The following is a 16,352-nucleotide window of genomic DNA, read 5'->3' as shown; positions in this document are numbered from 1 at the left end:
CTCAAAAGCACGAATTTAATTAAATACGGCTTGCAGGTGCCAGCAAATCATGCCAAGATAAGATCTTATTAAAATGATAGAACTTTGCTATCTCCTCTCAGGACGCGTTTCCCGATAATTACACTATTGCTGTTGACCAACGAAGCCACCGTGAAAGTTTTCCCAATACGTCTAGTGACATCGTTAGTTGAGCTATTTGCTGTTGCTTTACTCGTGCGTCAAACGTCTTTCGGCTTATTTAAGAGCAAACCGCCGTATAAAACAGACGCAGTGGATAATTCTCACTAATTTCGTAAAATGAAACATTCTGTCGGAGTTTGGTTAATTTGCATCTTTAGATTCTCCAGCGAGGCTTGTTACCTGGTTTGAGAAAAAGAGGACGGAAGAAAGACACGTGCGTGTAGGGGCCTTTGGTGATGCCGGATGATGGCCCTGCACGTGCACTCGGGGTTTATTCTTGTCGCCGTTATTATCAGTCTCTCCGTCCAGTCGGGTAAGATAGTTTCGTAATTTTGATTTAATTGTATGAATAAGAAATGCATATTTATTACAAGTCGCTAGCGTAGTTTAAATGGCATATTTTGTGCATCATCTAAAATGCAATAACTGAAACTCATGATGTTCTTTATGTGTGATTTGTTTGGTTTAAACAATATTCATTGAAACAACATCTTCGAATTCAAAATATAGAAAGTTCGATTACAATGAAACGATTATCTATAGCAATTAAACATGAAAAGTAGGTTAGAGATATATGCACAAAGACAAAATAACCACGACAGAACAGAGATGGAAGCTTTGAAGCTTAAAAATACTTCTCACTTCTGTCACTCTGTTAAGCTGCTTATATGGCGATAACGTTGAAGGGCGTTAAAAATAGCTGACACTACACGTTTCAAAGAGACACAAAGGAGAAAATGAAAGAAAGGGAAAGATACTGTGATATTTTGTATGTGTATGAATAATTTGTAAACTTAAAAAAGTTACTTGTACAATATGACAAAACTAAACATATATACCCTAATCTTGCTTAACAGCTCACTATGATAGACCAAATCAAAACTACAGACAAAGATACAGGCCCAGAAGAAACAACAAGAAAAAAGTACATATTTATTATATGTTTTAAATACTTCAGTTAGAAATCAGTTTTTACCTTGATATAGTCACAAATTTGACAAAAAAAACACAGTAGTTGTCGATATTTGTCTTCAATATAGAAATAAAAATATTACAGGAATTAAGGTATATAGCTTTATTTCTGAAACATAGACTCTGAAGTAATACAACATATAAACTAAACGAATATTAGGTTCTCGATAAAAAGAACTCATTGAGCAGATGCAAACCGACATAATCGAGAGGAAAATCACTGACAATCATTTAATCAGCAGGGAAGTGGCATCAATGTGGTATTTAATTAGTGGAAAATCACCTTTATTTGTTTTATCTGTTTTCATATAAATAGGTTGAATGACTAATGTTAAGCAGAGAGAGAATGAAACTCATTGTTTATCTTCGCACTTCATTAATGTTCACGTTTAAGTGATTTTCTAGTAGGTGCAGTCAAAAAATACAATGTCTTTTTGTCTTATCTCAGTCGAGCTTTCAATGACAATTAATTAATCAGTGAATATAAGAAAATGAAAAAAATGCACGAAATATATCTTGTACTTGACCGAAACCCTTAATATATATGTTTTAATGCATTAAAAAATGGTAATCAAACGTAATAATGACATTTTACAGATGATTTCAACAAGATTTATTATCTTAAAAATCTTCTACAACCGATTATTCATTGTAAAATCCGAGTTTTGTTTAAAGAGAAAAAAAGCCTATATTTGTAACGTCGTGTACCGTTGTATGTTAACAAAGTAAAAAAGAAATGTCGTTGTGCTCTACTAAAAGATATTTCACAACCAAACTTTCTTTGAATTGTTCAAAACTATATTTCTAAGGAGTGTAAGATTTCCCATGATAGGCTTCCAAACAGCATTATGTAATAACACGAGCCACCAGCACTTGTAAAGATTCCATTATAGCCTGGGAACAATTCGGACGTATTCCAGACACGACAAACTGCGACAGAAGTCCTTCGTTTAAATGCGTACCATTTTGTCCAAGATAATTTCATTTCACTTAGGCGTCACTTTTACGTGACGTTTATATTTGCTATGATACAATGAACAAAACACAGACAACTCCAGATGCCAGCTATGACGATGTATAGAGGCCTTTTCAAAGCATACGTCTGATTAGAAAATGACTGTAGAATATTTATGTAATACACGTAGAGATAAAAATTTCTTATTACTGAGGAAAATATTCTAACTTAATTATTCTAAGAATACAGAGTATGCTTGTTATCGATATATTTTGCCAGTAGATCATGAAGACCGTATACAGGAAAAATAATTGAATTAATTTCTACATATCAAGGCAACAAACATTATCATTTATAACATATTTTCAAGATCAAGTACTTTGCCAGACGATTAAACCAAACGCTTTTATATATCTGCGATTCTCCCACTAGTTCCCATGCCAGTGTTCTCTAATAGGTATGCAATATCAAACAAGTGAAAAACTAGCACTACATTTGATTCAACAGTACACATAAGCTTGTGATTGGGTACACAATTACATGTTGAGGCCCAAGTTTCCCGTATCATTTTGCCAAAACCCAAAACAAGTAATACCAACTTATATGGGGTTTTGCGGCATTCCAAATCCCCATATCTGTATCTTAAGTGTATATTGTTTTGTCCGTAAAAATACGTTGCAGTTTGCATTGGTATAAAGGGGACGAATAAAATCATATTCGTACTGGGAATGTTTTATTTTATCAATATATTGGTAAACTGGGAGTATGGGTATCATACATTTAGTGAATATTAGTCATCAAAGAGCCTCGTTTATAAAAACAAACGCAATGCCGCTCGAGGACGTCAATTTGCTAAAATCATTGTGCATACTTTTGAGTATTTACGGCGCGATCAGAGGCCATATTGATTTCCATAAGTAACTTTTAGTTTTTGTTTTCTATGCCTTTGTCGTTTTCCCTGTGCCATGAAATGGGGTTTATATTTTAACTTTTGGCTACTGAGCTTGTTTCTGTAGTTTTTCATATAAATTAGATTGAACTTAAATTAAAGATAAGTAACTAAGTGTTTTCATTGACCTGTATACTAAGCTGACCAATAGGCTTAAATGAATCACTGATGCATGTCTAAGGATAAGGATAATATCAATATTGAATACTTCCCAAGGTTAGGATGATGAGTGAGCTTGTTAGGCGTTATAGAGCTCTTTCTCAGGGTAAACATGCTAATATCTAACTGCCATTCTTTTGTTCAAATTTATTTGTTATTTTCAGCATCAGCGTGAGTTGTTCAATGGATCTGTATTGCCTCAATTATGATATTATGTATGTATTTTCAATGTGGTAAAATTTCAGAGTGTATGTTAAAAGGATCATTTTGATAATAACAGTTTATTAATTACTCAATTACAATAGCTTTGAACTGTCTGTTTCAAATCCCGAACTATTTATATCTCCTCGTGATAATTTCGTCTGAAATGATATCGGTGACATTTGAATAAACTTAAGTCTAAAGGTATAATATGTCGCTTTGCATATCACGGTATTTGTTATTTGATTTTACAGAGGGTAGGCCTAAAAAGGCTTGATACCAGATGGTCCCGAAATTCGCAAATACATTTTTTCCACAAGATAAGCCAAAATTGTCAATACGAGCTAGTTTGAGGCCTGTTATAAATTTACTTTAATTTAATGAAATAATATTTTGTCGCATCTCATGTAACTTAACCGGTTTTAAAATAGTGCATAATGGTTTCCAAGTGTAACGTGTGTATATTTAGCAAGTAAAAATCACGAGATTAGTACAGAAACATTAACCGATTACCTGGGATTTTCGTGTTAGATAGACCTTTTAAATTCCGATTTGGAAAAATACGTAAAAACTGCAAATGATACATGTGTCGTAAGCGATGTGATAAATCTGCTAGAAAGATGCAGTTCGTTGATATCAATTGTATAAGTTTTTGACAATGTTCCCTTTTTCTTGCGATTGTATCATACGGTGTCTAGAAACATTAATTAAACCTTGTGCATCGATATTGTTTTGGTTACTTGGCGTGTCCCAGTGATGATTATTATATTGTAAAGCTTGAAATAAAGACTGAAAATGAAGGTAGCCTCACATGATACTGGTGACAGTAGACTAGACCAGCAATATTTGGTTCATTTGTCCCTAAGGGGTAACTCTTATATAATTACATTTCTTTAAACAACGTATATTATACATTTAGCTTAAACATCACAAGTGCTACTGGCATTGCATGTAAGTTGCAAACGATCGATTCCTTTATTTGTAAAATATAGATATACTTGGTAGATCATAAGTATATCATCTTCTGCTACAAATTATAATAAAAAATGCCATCTTATCCTTGCAAACGATCCATTTTATATTAACGTTATAATCCAGACTTCTGAGTCAAGATTTACTCAAACTACATGTGCATAATAGTACTGTTACAAGCGCAATTAATTATATGCTGCTAGAAATATGTTCCTAAAGACGCCGTTTATTTAAAAACAAGTTATAAAAATGACGATAAGTGCAATGTTTCGTTGTTTACAAGTTCTAATGACGCCGTTCATTGCAATTCAAGTTCTAGAGACGCATATGAAGTGCAATATATCGTCGAATACAAGTTCTAGAGACACTGTTCAGTTCAATAAAAGTTATAGATACTCCTTTTAGTGCTATTAAAGTTTAAATGGCGCATAAACAAGGACACACTTCATGGGTTTCGTTGGTTTGTATCTGGGGGGTTTTCTTGATGGCACACGTTACATCTAAATTGTAGTTAACCTACTCATACCCAACAGACATATAAAGTGTTTTGAATGTATGAAGAAAAAAACACGACAAGGCAAGCAAAATAAGAAATTCCATTGGTTATTGGCCATAAGCATATGTGTTTATTTTTAAGTCCTTTTTAATTTATATATCTATCAATCAATTGTTCAGGCTAAGTCGCTTATTGGCAAATAACATGCAAGCATGTTTCATAATAATCCAGTTCCGGTTTGATATAACCCAGATTCTATAACTTGACCGTATTTCAAGATGTTTCAAAGACGTCAAAAGATAGTGTGGTGGTAAATGTCAGATTGTCGGTATGTATAAACTAGTTTAAAGCCCCGGTAAATTCGTGTTCCAATGAACTCGAGTTTCATTGACTGTTCCAAGGCGGTAATTTCAGTCAATTATTGATGAAGTTGTGTTTTTGCGTATTTGGAATATCTGTGGTGTTGGTACGTTTTTCTCGTTCGGATTCCTTTGTGCCTTTACCTAGTGCGTTTAAACATAGTTACATACATATGCATATATTTTCTTTAAACTAATGGACTTGTCCCTAAAACTTGCATTACATTATACCATTGATTTAAACTGTTCGTTGGCTGTAACACGAAGTGCAACACTGACAACATCTCGTGAGCATTCTTAAACGATATTTTATTTACAAGTATCATCTAATAACAGAAACCACACTGTTGCCAATTTGCCAAGCACATTGGAGCTCTAGAAAGCTATTCCTTCGCCTTTCACTTATCAAACTGACAAGCTGCATGCTTACAAAGAACGGGTTCAGGCATCATAGAATTCAATTTTTACCATGCTAATCAATTGTCAATAAGTAGCAATTGTTTCATTTGATTTTTGACAATCTTTCCTTGCAACTCAGATACAGTTATAATTAAAAATGATACCTTGAAATCTCAGACTATTCTTTGAAATATTGAACACCACATCTGACGGTATACAAAAATGTATTACACAGCCATTCGGGTGATGACAAAATTTATGGACGGAGAAATATTCTGATGGATTTTTTTCATCAATAGCTCATTTAAGAGTCTTATATTATACAATATATGATCTTACATCAGTTATTAGCATGCTTTATTAAAAGGCGACAAGATTAAGTATTTTTATCAAATTATACATTCGTCGCAAAAAATGAAGATTTGTTGTGTTTTTTTTGACAAAAGTTTAACGCCGAATAATTAGGCAATGTGACGTCATTGTCAAGTTTTATTAAACAAGTAAAATATAGAAAAATGCCTACATTTTTTATTAACCCTTGAAAGAAATAAATAAAAATAATTTACACTTACAGTATATTTCATTTCTGAAATAAATATTCAATTGTTAAACATGATTTGCAAAGCTAAAATAAGATAGCTTTAGTTTATTCTTGTGAATATGGAATATACCAGAAAGAAGACTGAAATACGCATTGAGTTTGTAAATGTTGACATAAATTAAATGCAAAACAAGAAAACAAATTAATTGTGATACTAAAGGAACATCATTACATGTTAATGGTATATCGTCCGGAACATTAATGAAGTTCGGAAAGATTAAGAATTTCAATCTTAGGCATAGGCATGTTTCTAGCAATATAACAACGCTTTGAAGAAATAATTGTCTGTCAGAACTCCCAGTAAAATACATTTTGTTATCGACCATTTATCATCAAACAAGACGGAAATGCTGTTAATTGATAGGCGTGTTACAAAGCATTCATTAGAGATGATAGACTGGCCGTATAAAAACAATTGGTTAAGTTTTGACAGTTCATTGACAGCATGGATTAGCGCATTAATGTAAGTGCTTCCTTGCTTAAAGTACAGATTCACAACCCGTTCGCCGGATTAACGGGTACATTTTCTTCCCGTGCAAAGGCTTGAGTCGTTCATTAACTGTTCTTGCATCGGCTTAAGCTGTAGATTTACTTCTCTTGCATGGCCTTAAAGGGACTCGCTCAGGTTTGATAAATTTCACATTTTTATTACGAAACAAAGTGTGGCAAATTATAATGAGTCAAAAAACTAAGATACCAAAAGCTGGAACGATTTAGAAAATGTTGATATTTGCTCAAATTTCGTCATTGTATACCACAAGGGTATGCATTAGCATACATAAAGGCTTTATTTTGACGGAACTTATTGATTGAAATTATCACGTTATGTTACTTATGTATTGTTAAAAGGTCAACATATCTTACTTTCGTAAACCTTCTGGTGGCCTAGTGGTTAAGGCGTCGGTTTTCTCCTTTGTTTTTTTACTTTACCAGCTTGGGTTCGCACCCTATTTAAACCAAAACCCTTCTTATGCTATAATTGTATTTTTTCTGGAATTTCTTTATCATAATAAAAAAAGTGATACAATTTGTGTTTTAGATGCATTACCGGGACAACATATGTTAGGTCCAAAACATGGGCGAGTCCCTATGGACTGTACATTCATTTTTATTTTATTGGCTTTAGCTGTAGGTTCATTTGTTTTGCTTGGGATTAAAGCGTACACTCGCTTCTCTTGCATCGGCTAACGCCGAACATTCTGTACACAACTTGCACCGGCATAGCTGTAGACTCACTACCCATGCATTAGATAAAGCTCAGGATTCTCTTATTGAAAACTCCCGAACACCTTGTAAAAACTAATTTACTGACCAATCGCACTTCCACCATCCCTTCCACCACCGCCGCTAGCAGTTTGATGAGGCTATTTTCATATTGAGTCTTCATCTAGGGCAAGTTATTGGCAATATGGTTCTCTTTCTGAGAAACGAAACCAAGATATAAACGTTTGTAGTTTAATATTTATCGTTTAAACAAACTGAATATTTACAGCTGTCGCCATTTCAGCGATTGAGATCGTAAAGATATCAGTATGGGGCGTTCAATATCAATACATTTTCCTACAAATGGCAATTCCAATCGCTTGCTAAAAGGATGCTGAAGCATGTTAAAAGCAAATTTATATATTACACATGTATTAAGCGTATTTGGTCTCGGAGGTTTAATCTCCATGATTAGATCCAGAACTGTTCGCATTTTCAGTGTTTTACTAACAGCATAACCTATAACTATTGGAAGAACTATGTTTGTTTTTAATATAAGATCATAATAATTTCGTGATTGTTATGTACATAATGACCTAAAAACTGACACACTCAGTAAAAGCTGGAGTGTACAACCTTAAGTATATATTTTTGCCAAAAAAACACAGATCCGTGTATGCCTCGTCGTCGAAAGAAATGAAGCATATCCGGATACACCTACTGCCTGATTATTACATATATTTTACATCATACTGGTCTAGATTTGACATCATTTTTCACAATTTGCCATGTTGTCGGAAACCGTTTTACCACAAACAGAACAATCACAAAAAAGTTATTCACGTCTTATTTTCAAATACTCCTTTGGTTTAACTAAAAACGTTAAAATGCTCTCCGAACAGCGATGCAATAGGGAAAAAGAATTATTCTGACTGTCACAGTCGCCACGTTTGTAATAACACTGAAATATGTTAGTATATCCTAAAATCATTTTGCGAAATACTCTCACCTTTCTTGCAACCTCTCCAGACACTGCCGATATGACAGCAGACATGTTTTAATCCTTACCTTAATTTACTTAACTACTTGTTGATCATTAATTCTTTGCGTGCTCATCAACTCCTTGTGAGGAATCATGTTCTTCCTTTTTAAGTCCCTCGATATTACGGTTGATCAAGGATTGCATAATTGTATCGTTACAAATTTTAATTGATAACACTTAAGACATCGTTTTGCTGAAGGCATCATGCAATGTTATAAAAACACACTTTCGAAAAAAGTATTACTCCATTGAGCTTTGAAACATTTTATCGGCTCTTAGTTTCATGTTGACCAGTATTCAATCTGACTTTACCATCACACAAAAGCAACAAAATAGTCTTCTTACCATTTGCGGATGACCATTAGCTTTTTTATGAACCTAACTAGATCGATATATATTTGAAAGAAGGATATTTGTCCGTGTTTGTAATGATCTAGATAATCTTAGAGTGTCTAGGGAAACACTTAATGACATTAAACGATATATTTGACGTCGTATTTGTCATAAAGTTTTCTAATATATTTGAGCTCAAAATTGATTTTTGCCGTTGTACGATTATCAAGCAATATTTTACAGCTTGATAAACTTAATAAAAGATCAATGGTATGGTATGGTTGTTCCCTATATTTAATCATCAAGTTATCAATTATCCATTTATAACACCTGCTTAATTTTCAAATCGATGTCCTTTTTGTACATGGCAAACGAATAAGTTTAAAGTTAAAAAATGCTTAGTAACAATTAATTTTAATAAAGTAATAACGAGGAATGATATTGGAAATTGTCGAGTTCGTCTTAAGAATATTGCCAATTACAGAAAGTGTCGAGTTCGTCTTTAAAATATTGCCACCACAAAAATAAATATATATCAAACGACCATGCAGGCTATTATTTTAATAATACATTCACGACGCCGATGTAATCAAATCGCACTATTAACAGTGAAATTAGATGACAATTACCGTATATTTAGTTTCAAATAAACTCCTCTTAATTACTGTCATCTTTTTTTTAAATATAAAACGTCGTATGTAGCTTAATGGTCGCAATTATTATTTAATTATTGTTTTTTTATGGAACGCCTTTATTAAAAAACTAAACCGTTTATAAAAAATTGAAGAACAACGTAAGTAAATTGAATTTTCTACGACGAATTAATGAAAAATAAGTTCGAAATAGGTAACACTATTTTGCAAAGGTTAAACAGGGATGACTTAAGTGCTGGTTAAACATAAACAGCAGCGAAAAGTCGAAACAAATAATGCAATCGATAATGGTGATTGAAGTACAGACAAAAATGACAGTGTATAATAATGAAATCATCAGGGATGATGGAAAAGATGGTTAAAGACAAAGTGTATTGGAACGTCTGAAATAATTAAACTGATTTTAAATGGTCACAGTGTATTGATAAACCAATTGTGTTAAATTGTGTCAGTTTCCTTCCTGATTTATTCACGTAACATCGTGGTCATTTATGTAATATGGTATTGGTAAGTTGCAATTGAGTGATACTTTAATTTACAAAATAGAGAAATAGCTGGAAGACAGGAACATGGCATCTTGTCTTAAAATTTACAAAAAGTATTTTCCATACAACGACCCCTTCTCCATTAACTTTATTATCCAAACTATTGAGTCAAGAGCTTTGTAAACTAAAACTGCATGTGCATAATCGCATTGTTACAAGTGTATTCAATTATATGTTGCTTGAAACAATTTCCTAGAGACAACGATTAGTGCTAAGTTTCGTGGAATACAAATTTAGAGTAAAGAGACGCTGTTCAGTGCAAAACAAGTTTTAGAGACGCCGATCAACGCAATAAAAGTTATAGAATCGCTGTTCAGTGCAATAAAAGTTCTAAAGAGGCCGTTCAGTTATATTAGATTTCTAGAGAGCTGTTTAGTCCTATCCAAGAACAGACTTCCCTAACACCCTTCATGGAATTCGATTGTTTTTACCTACATGCAATTGTCTTCGTTGCACGTATTTAATTTATTTTTCCCTTTACCTTTATTTCCCCAATAACCATTCAAATGGTTTATACAAATCGAAACTAAATGCTATATAATGTAATAAGAAAAATCACACAACAAGGCAACAAAATCAGCAACTTCAGTAGTTATTGATCATAAGCATATTTATGACCGCCTAAGTCGCTATCAATTCACAGATCAATCAGCCAAAACATCAAGCTATGACGCTCTTTGACGGATGCCATACAAGCATGTATTATGTTTCTTCAATATAGTATCTATAATTCTATAACCTGATAAAACTTATGTGAAAAACTACAAAAACAAGCTCAGTAGCAAACAGTTTAAACATAAACCTGGTTTATTGGCACTGGGTAATCGCCAAAGACATATAATACAAAAACAAACATCACAAACAAGAAACATTGAAGAACAGCACAAAACTCCACAAACAGCACAGTGCATACATACTATAAATATATATATATATATATAAAATTAGGTATGTTATCAAGGATTGGTAGGTTCCGCTTTGGAACGGTCAGTAAAATGTAAATGAGATATCCAAAAACGACATTAAGGGATAACGTTTAACAAGTGGTATATTTCTTTTTGTCAAAGAAAAGAACAGTCTTGAAGCACAAACTACATAAAAAAAACATGCAAACAGCAGTTTCACAAGTGCAAAGATATGTGCATAAAAATAGTTTGAACACTGAGTTAACTCGCGTTGCATAGGTCATTCATGCGGAAAAGACTATGATTTATCGAAAAAGCTGCTAAAATGCTTAAGTGATCGGCGTGTGAATGCTTGTTAGTTTGTGTCCTTCATTCACTTTCGTGTTTGGCCCTTATCTAGTGCCTTTAAACAGAGTTTATGTTTAAATTGTTGACTAATTCGTTTGACCCTGAATTAGCATTGCATTTTTTGTGTGATTCTGATAGCTGGCAGCAATTCAAAATGCAACCCTGTCATCACCTTACTAACCCACTTGTACATATTCTATATTTTCCAGAATCAATCAAATCATTTATATTTTATCTTACCATCCATTTTCCAAGTAACAATTATTTTCGTTTGATATCAGCCATTCGTTTTATGCAATGCAATATTGTCAATTCACGATGCGTTAAGTAAAAACGATTTCGAAGTAGTAAAACATTAGAATGATATCAAGAAACTTTAGGCTCTACTTTGAAATATTGTCAATCGCTTACAAGATAAATAATAAAATGTATAATACAGCCATGCAGGTGATGATTACAGTGATGGATGGAGAAAACGTCTGATGTTAAAGCAAAACATTCATCAGATTAATTAATATTGTAATACGTGAGATGTATAGGATCTCAAATGAGTCAAAACATGTCATATAAATTGAAAGAAACGAATGAAGGATTATTGTGTTTTTGAATGACGTATTCGTCGCCTAGTATCATCACATTTCCTTTTTAAAGGTTTGTCACCAAATTAGCAGGAAATACGACGTCATTGTCAAGTTTTCTTATATGCTTTCCGACAGTTAATAGTGATACATTTTCATTTTTTAATCAATTATTAAACTATTATTTATTACATGTATTTATGAAAAAAACGTAGTTTTATCTTAGCTTATTCGAATTTTTCTAGATTTATATACTCATTGGATTTGCAAATGTTAACATAACCAAATGCAAGATAAGAAAACATATTCATTCTGATATAATAAGTATTCTAAAAGAACACCAGTCCAAGCTAATGTTATTCCATCGCAGTTTATAGTGAAAGTGAAATTAAGTAAGAATTTCAAACTCATGCATATGGATGTATCTTCAATATTATATTTCTTTGAAGAAATAATCTTCGGTCGGAACTCGTAGAAAAACATAATTGTAATGCAAATTTCATTATAAAACACCGCATGTTAAAATGGAACTGCTTTTAGTAGAAAGGGTTCTTGAAGAAAGATGTAAACATACACACACGATGACAGTAAGGAAACGAATGATTTGATTAAGACAGTTCTGTGACAACATGATTCAAGATTCAAGATTCAAGATTTATTTACAGAATATCCAGAAGGCCATAACCCATGTGGACAAATATATATACAACATAGTGTTTTCAGGTGATTCCATGCATACAAATAACAAAACTAGACAACCCAAAAAACAACAACAACACAAAAACACATAAATATCAAATACGCAAATACATCAACTTCATAAGTTCAGTAAATCAAAATATTTTATAATGCAATCTATTAATTGAATTAACGTGCCATAACGTTATATGTTTAATCACAGATAAGTTGAAATAAATACATGTACATATATACAATAGTTGTTATAATGAGAGTTATGTTTGCAAAATATCTGCAATTCCCTATACCTATACAAAACGAAACTATAGGAATATATATGCAAAAAGCTACAGAAACATGCTCAGTAGCAAAAAGTTTAAACATAAACCCGGTTTAGTGGCAATGGGCAACGCCAAAGACATAGAACACAAATTCACATACAAGAAACATAGAACAGCACACAACTCTACAAACAGAAGCCTAAGGGAAATCACTTAAACTTTAATATTCACTTTTGTTGTGGTCATATCTGAATCAGGTAAGATTAGATAATGGCTTTTAATGTAACACAATTTAAAGAATCATTGTACATGAACACCGTGCGCAAATATTCAGTCTAGTAACAATACAGACAGAAAGTGTGTGTCGAAGTGAAAAGTTATATTTAATAAATACTTATAGATTTAAGCAATCATGCGTACTTTTAAAGGCGTTCTTTTTTGTTTCAGGTAGAGATACTTCACCAGAAGTATTTGCATACATCATTTATGCAACTTTCGAATTTGTTTTACTAAATAATAAAAGCTGAACACTCACTTATGTAACAGTACTTCTATGTAAAAGTAGATCAAACATGTTTGTGAAACTAGTAAATATTTATAACTAACTACACAATACAAAACGTTACATGATAAACGGATAGATCGCAATACACATGCAATAATTAGGACGCATACATGTTAACCGATCTAACTAAAAATGCATTGTAAACATATTCCTAAAATTTCTTGATATGTCTTCTTTATCAGATGTTATTAAGTGGATAAACTTTTGCATGTTTGGTCTATGTCTATAAAATATTGGTATATATTTACGTCTTATATCAGAGTATAGGCCAACATGTATGCATGCAATAACGTGAACGTGCCCTTTCGCTAGATTAAAATGTAGATTCACCATGGTGCCGGCTTAACTTGTAGATGCAATATCCTTGTACCAGCTTAAGCTGTAAATGCATTATCCTTGTACCACCTTAGGCTGTTAATCCACAACCCTGGCACCGGCTTAACATGTAGATGTAATATCCTTGTACCAGCTTAGGCTGTATATTCACCACCCCAGCACGTACCGGCTAAACTTGTACATGCATTATCCTTGTTCCAGCTTAAGCTGTTGATTCAACACCCTGGCACCTGCATAACTTGTAAATGCTTTATCCTTATACCGGATTTAGCTGTAGATTTACTATTCAATCAACGGCTTAAAATGAAGATTCACTAAGCTTATGGGGGTTTAAGTTGTACATTAATTACACTTACACCGGCGTGAGCTGTAGATTCATAACACTTTCTCGGCCTAAAACTGTAGATTCACCATATCACTGACCCCTCGCTCTTTCCTCAAATCCTTCACAACCACCGCTGTTTTGTAACCTTATCAACCAAGCTTTTTTGATTGTGTTAAATTTACATTTGGTCTTGAGATTGGACAGGATGTTAGCAAAATCTTCTTCTTGCTGAAAAGGGGAGACAAGGTATGCAGCATATCGTATAGTACGTGTCGTTAAAGCGAGAATGTTTAAACAATATTTCCAGCTGTCGTCATATCAGCCTCTGCCATAAAAAGGAAATTGAATGAGGCGTGTAATATAAAAAAATCAACAAAGCACAATATCAATCGCTTTTAATGGATTAAGTCGCAATTGTTTGTTTACCATTTTTTGTTTAATCATGGTTGGCAATCAAGCTGCACAGTTTAATTGTCAAACGAGAAATTTAAATAAATGAAGTTCAGTTTAATACGCTGCATTTTATTTCGTTTGTTCGGTGCAAATGCACGAAACTATATCAAATGAATACTACACAGTAATACTGTTTCCATCTTTAAAAAGGGGTTAACTTGAAATCAATTAAGTATTTCCATTACAATGAATTTTAAAAGCAAATTTATATTGTATCACAAACGATAAGGATATATAAACAGTAAGGAGAGTATTTTATATCATTTGAAGATTTGCCAGCATTTAAAGGTTTTACTGACAACACCGCCTCAAATTCTTGGAAGAGCTACGAAAGTGTTATGCATATCTTCAACAATAATTAAGAAACTGCCTAGTAATTTAAATTATTTTACAAAGTAGTGGTCAAGTTAAAACAAATTATTTTACAAATTGTTATGGTGTCGAGAAATATTGAGAAAGGATTGAGCTGATTGGCACAGTCGCAACATGTTTTAAAGCTGCGCTCTCACAGATTGAACGTTTTGACTTTTTTTATTTTTTGTCTTGGAACTAGAACTATTTTTTGCGAAAATCCATGACAACCAGTTGAATGAGACTGCTGATTTTTATATTTAATTTAAAAAATTGATGCACTTTCCTGACACCGTTAGTTACGGTTTAGGCCATTAAACATTCATTTTTGAACGGAAATATGAAAATATACGGTCTTTTTTTTGTCAGCAATTTTATATCATAAGTTTGCAGATATTTACGCAAACAATTGCTCTTTCCAAGACAAAATAAAAAAGTAGTAAAAATGGTAAATCTGTAAGAGTGCAGTTTTAACACCGAAATATTAAAGTATTTAGAGTTAAAAATTAATCTTTTTTTCGCGAAATAACCTCAATATTATACATTGTTTAAACCTCTCCATACACTGCCGTTGTTACAATTATCATGTTTTATTCGTAACCTCCATTTGCTAAACTCCTTTTTACAACTTGTTGATTATTATCATAAATACTTTCCGTGCCCATTAAATCCTTGTGAGGAGCCATTTTTCACGTATGGCAGTTTTAAGTCTTAATCAGAATTAATCAACCCACGAGTGCATTATCGTACCGTTACAAGCTTTTATAAAATAATGGATTACACTTTGGAAAGTGTCCTTTGGAGACATCATTAAATGTAATACAAAAATATAATTTAGAAAAATATTTCTCCCCTTACTCCCTTGACCTTCGAAACATGTTTTCTGCTTTAATTTAATGTTGGCCCATATTCTATCTAACGTTTACATTAGTTATGATCATATTCCGAAATAAAATGAAAATTTTAGAACTAAATTAAATTAATAAATACATAAAACAAAGAGGTCCATTGTACAATTTCTCAATTAAGGAATGAATTGCGGGCTTGATGTCATTACCGGGGTATGAACGCAATTGGGCTGGTCAAAGTGTGTGGAGTCCGAAGGTGTATATTTACACCAATAGTTCATTATTTCATTCAATAATTGTTTAAAAAATACTTCATTTCATTTAAGAAAACCTTTCAGTAACTATTTCTTACCCATTCTGTAAATAGAACGACCCGACTGTAACCGGAAACATTTTTTTCAAATGACGTCACGATAACGCGGGAAAAAATCAGCCACTTGAAATCACTATTATAAACGTAAAATTCAAACACTTAAGGCAACTATTCATTTAAAATTAAAGATATAATACTTTCTAAAATGTTGATTTATATTTTACGGGACCTGCTGACAGAATACAATCAATAACAGTATCAATATTTTTCATATGTATTGTTATGCAATGAATTGCGATCCGAACATATCCAAAGATGTTGCGTTCATCGATTGATGAACGCAATTGCCGAA

General features: G+C 32.7%; 1 protein-coding gene across 1 annotated transcript in view; it reads left to right on the top strand.

Annotated features, from left to right (window-relative positions):
• Positions 1-223: 223 nt before the first annotated feature.
• LOC128224478 (uncharacterized) overlaps positions 224-16,352 on the top strand; it is a 46,502-nt gene continuing 30,373 nt past the window's right edge. The window contains exon 1 of the mRNA XM_052934323.1: positions 224-493. Coding sequence (XP_052790283.1) covers positions 424-493 — 70 coding nt within the window. The 5' untranslated portion in view covers positions 224-423. The remainder of the gene's footprint in view (positions 494-16,352) is intronic.

Source organism: Mya arenaria, chromosome 2 (assembly GCF_026914265.1).
Source record: "Mya arenaria isolate MELC-2E11 chromosome 2, ASM2691426v1".
Classification (NCBI taxonomy): Eukaryota; Metazoa; Mollusca; class Bivalvia; order Myida; family Myidae; genus Mya; species Mya arenaria.
The sequence above is the reverse complement of the archived record's forward strand: the minus strand, read 5'-3'. Positions and strand labels throughout refer to the sequence as shown.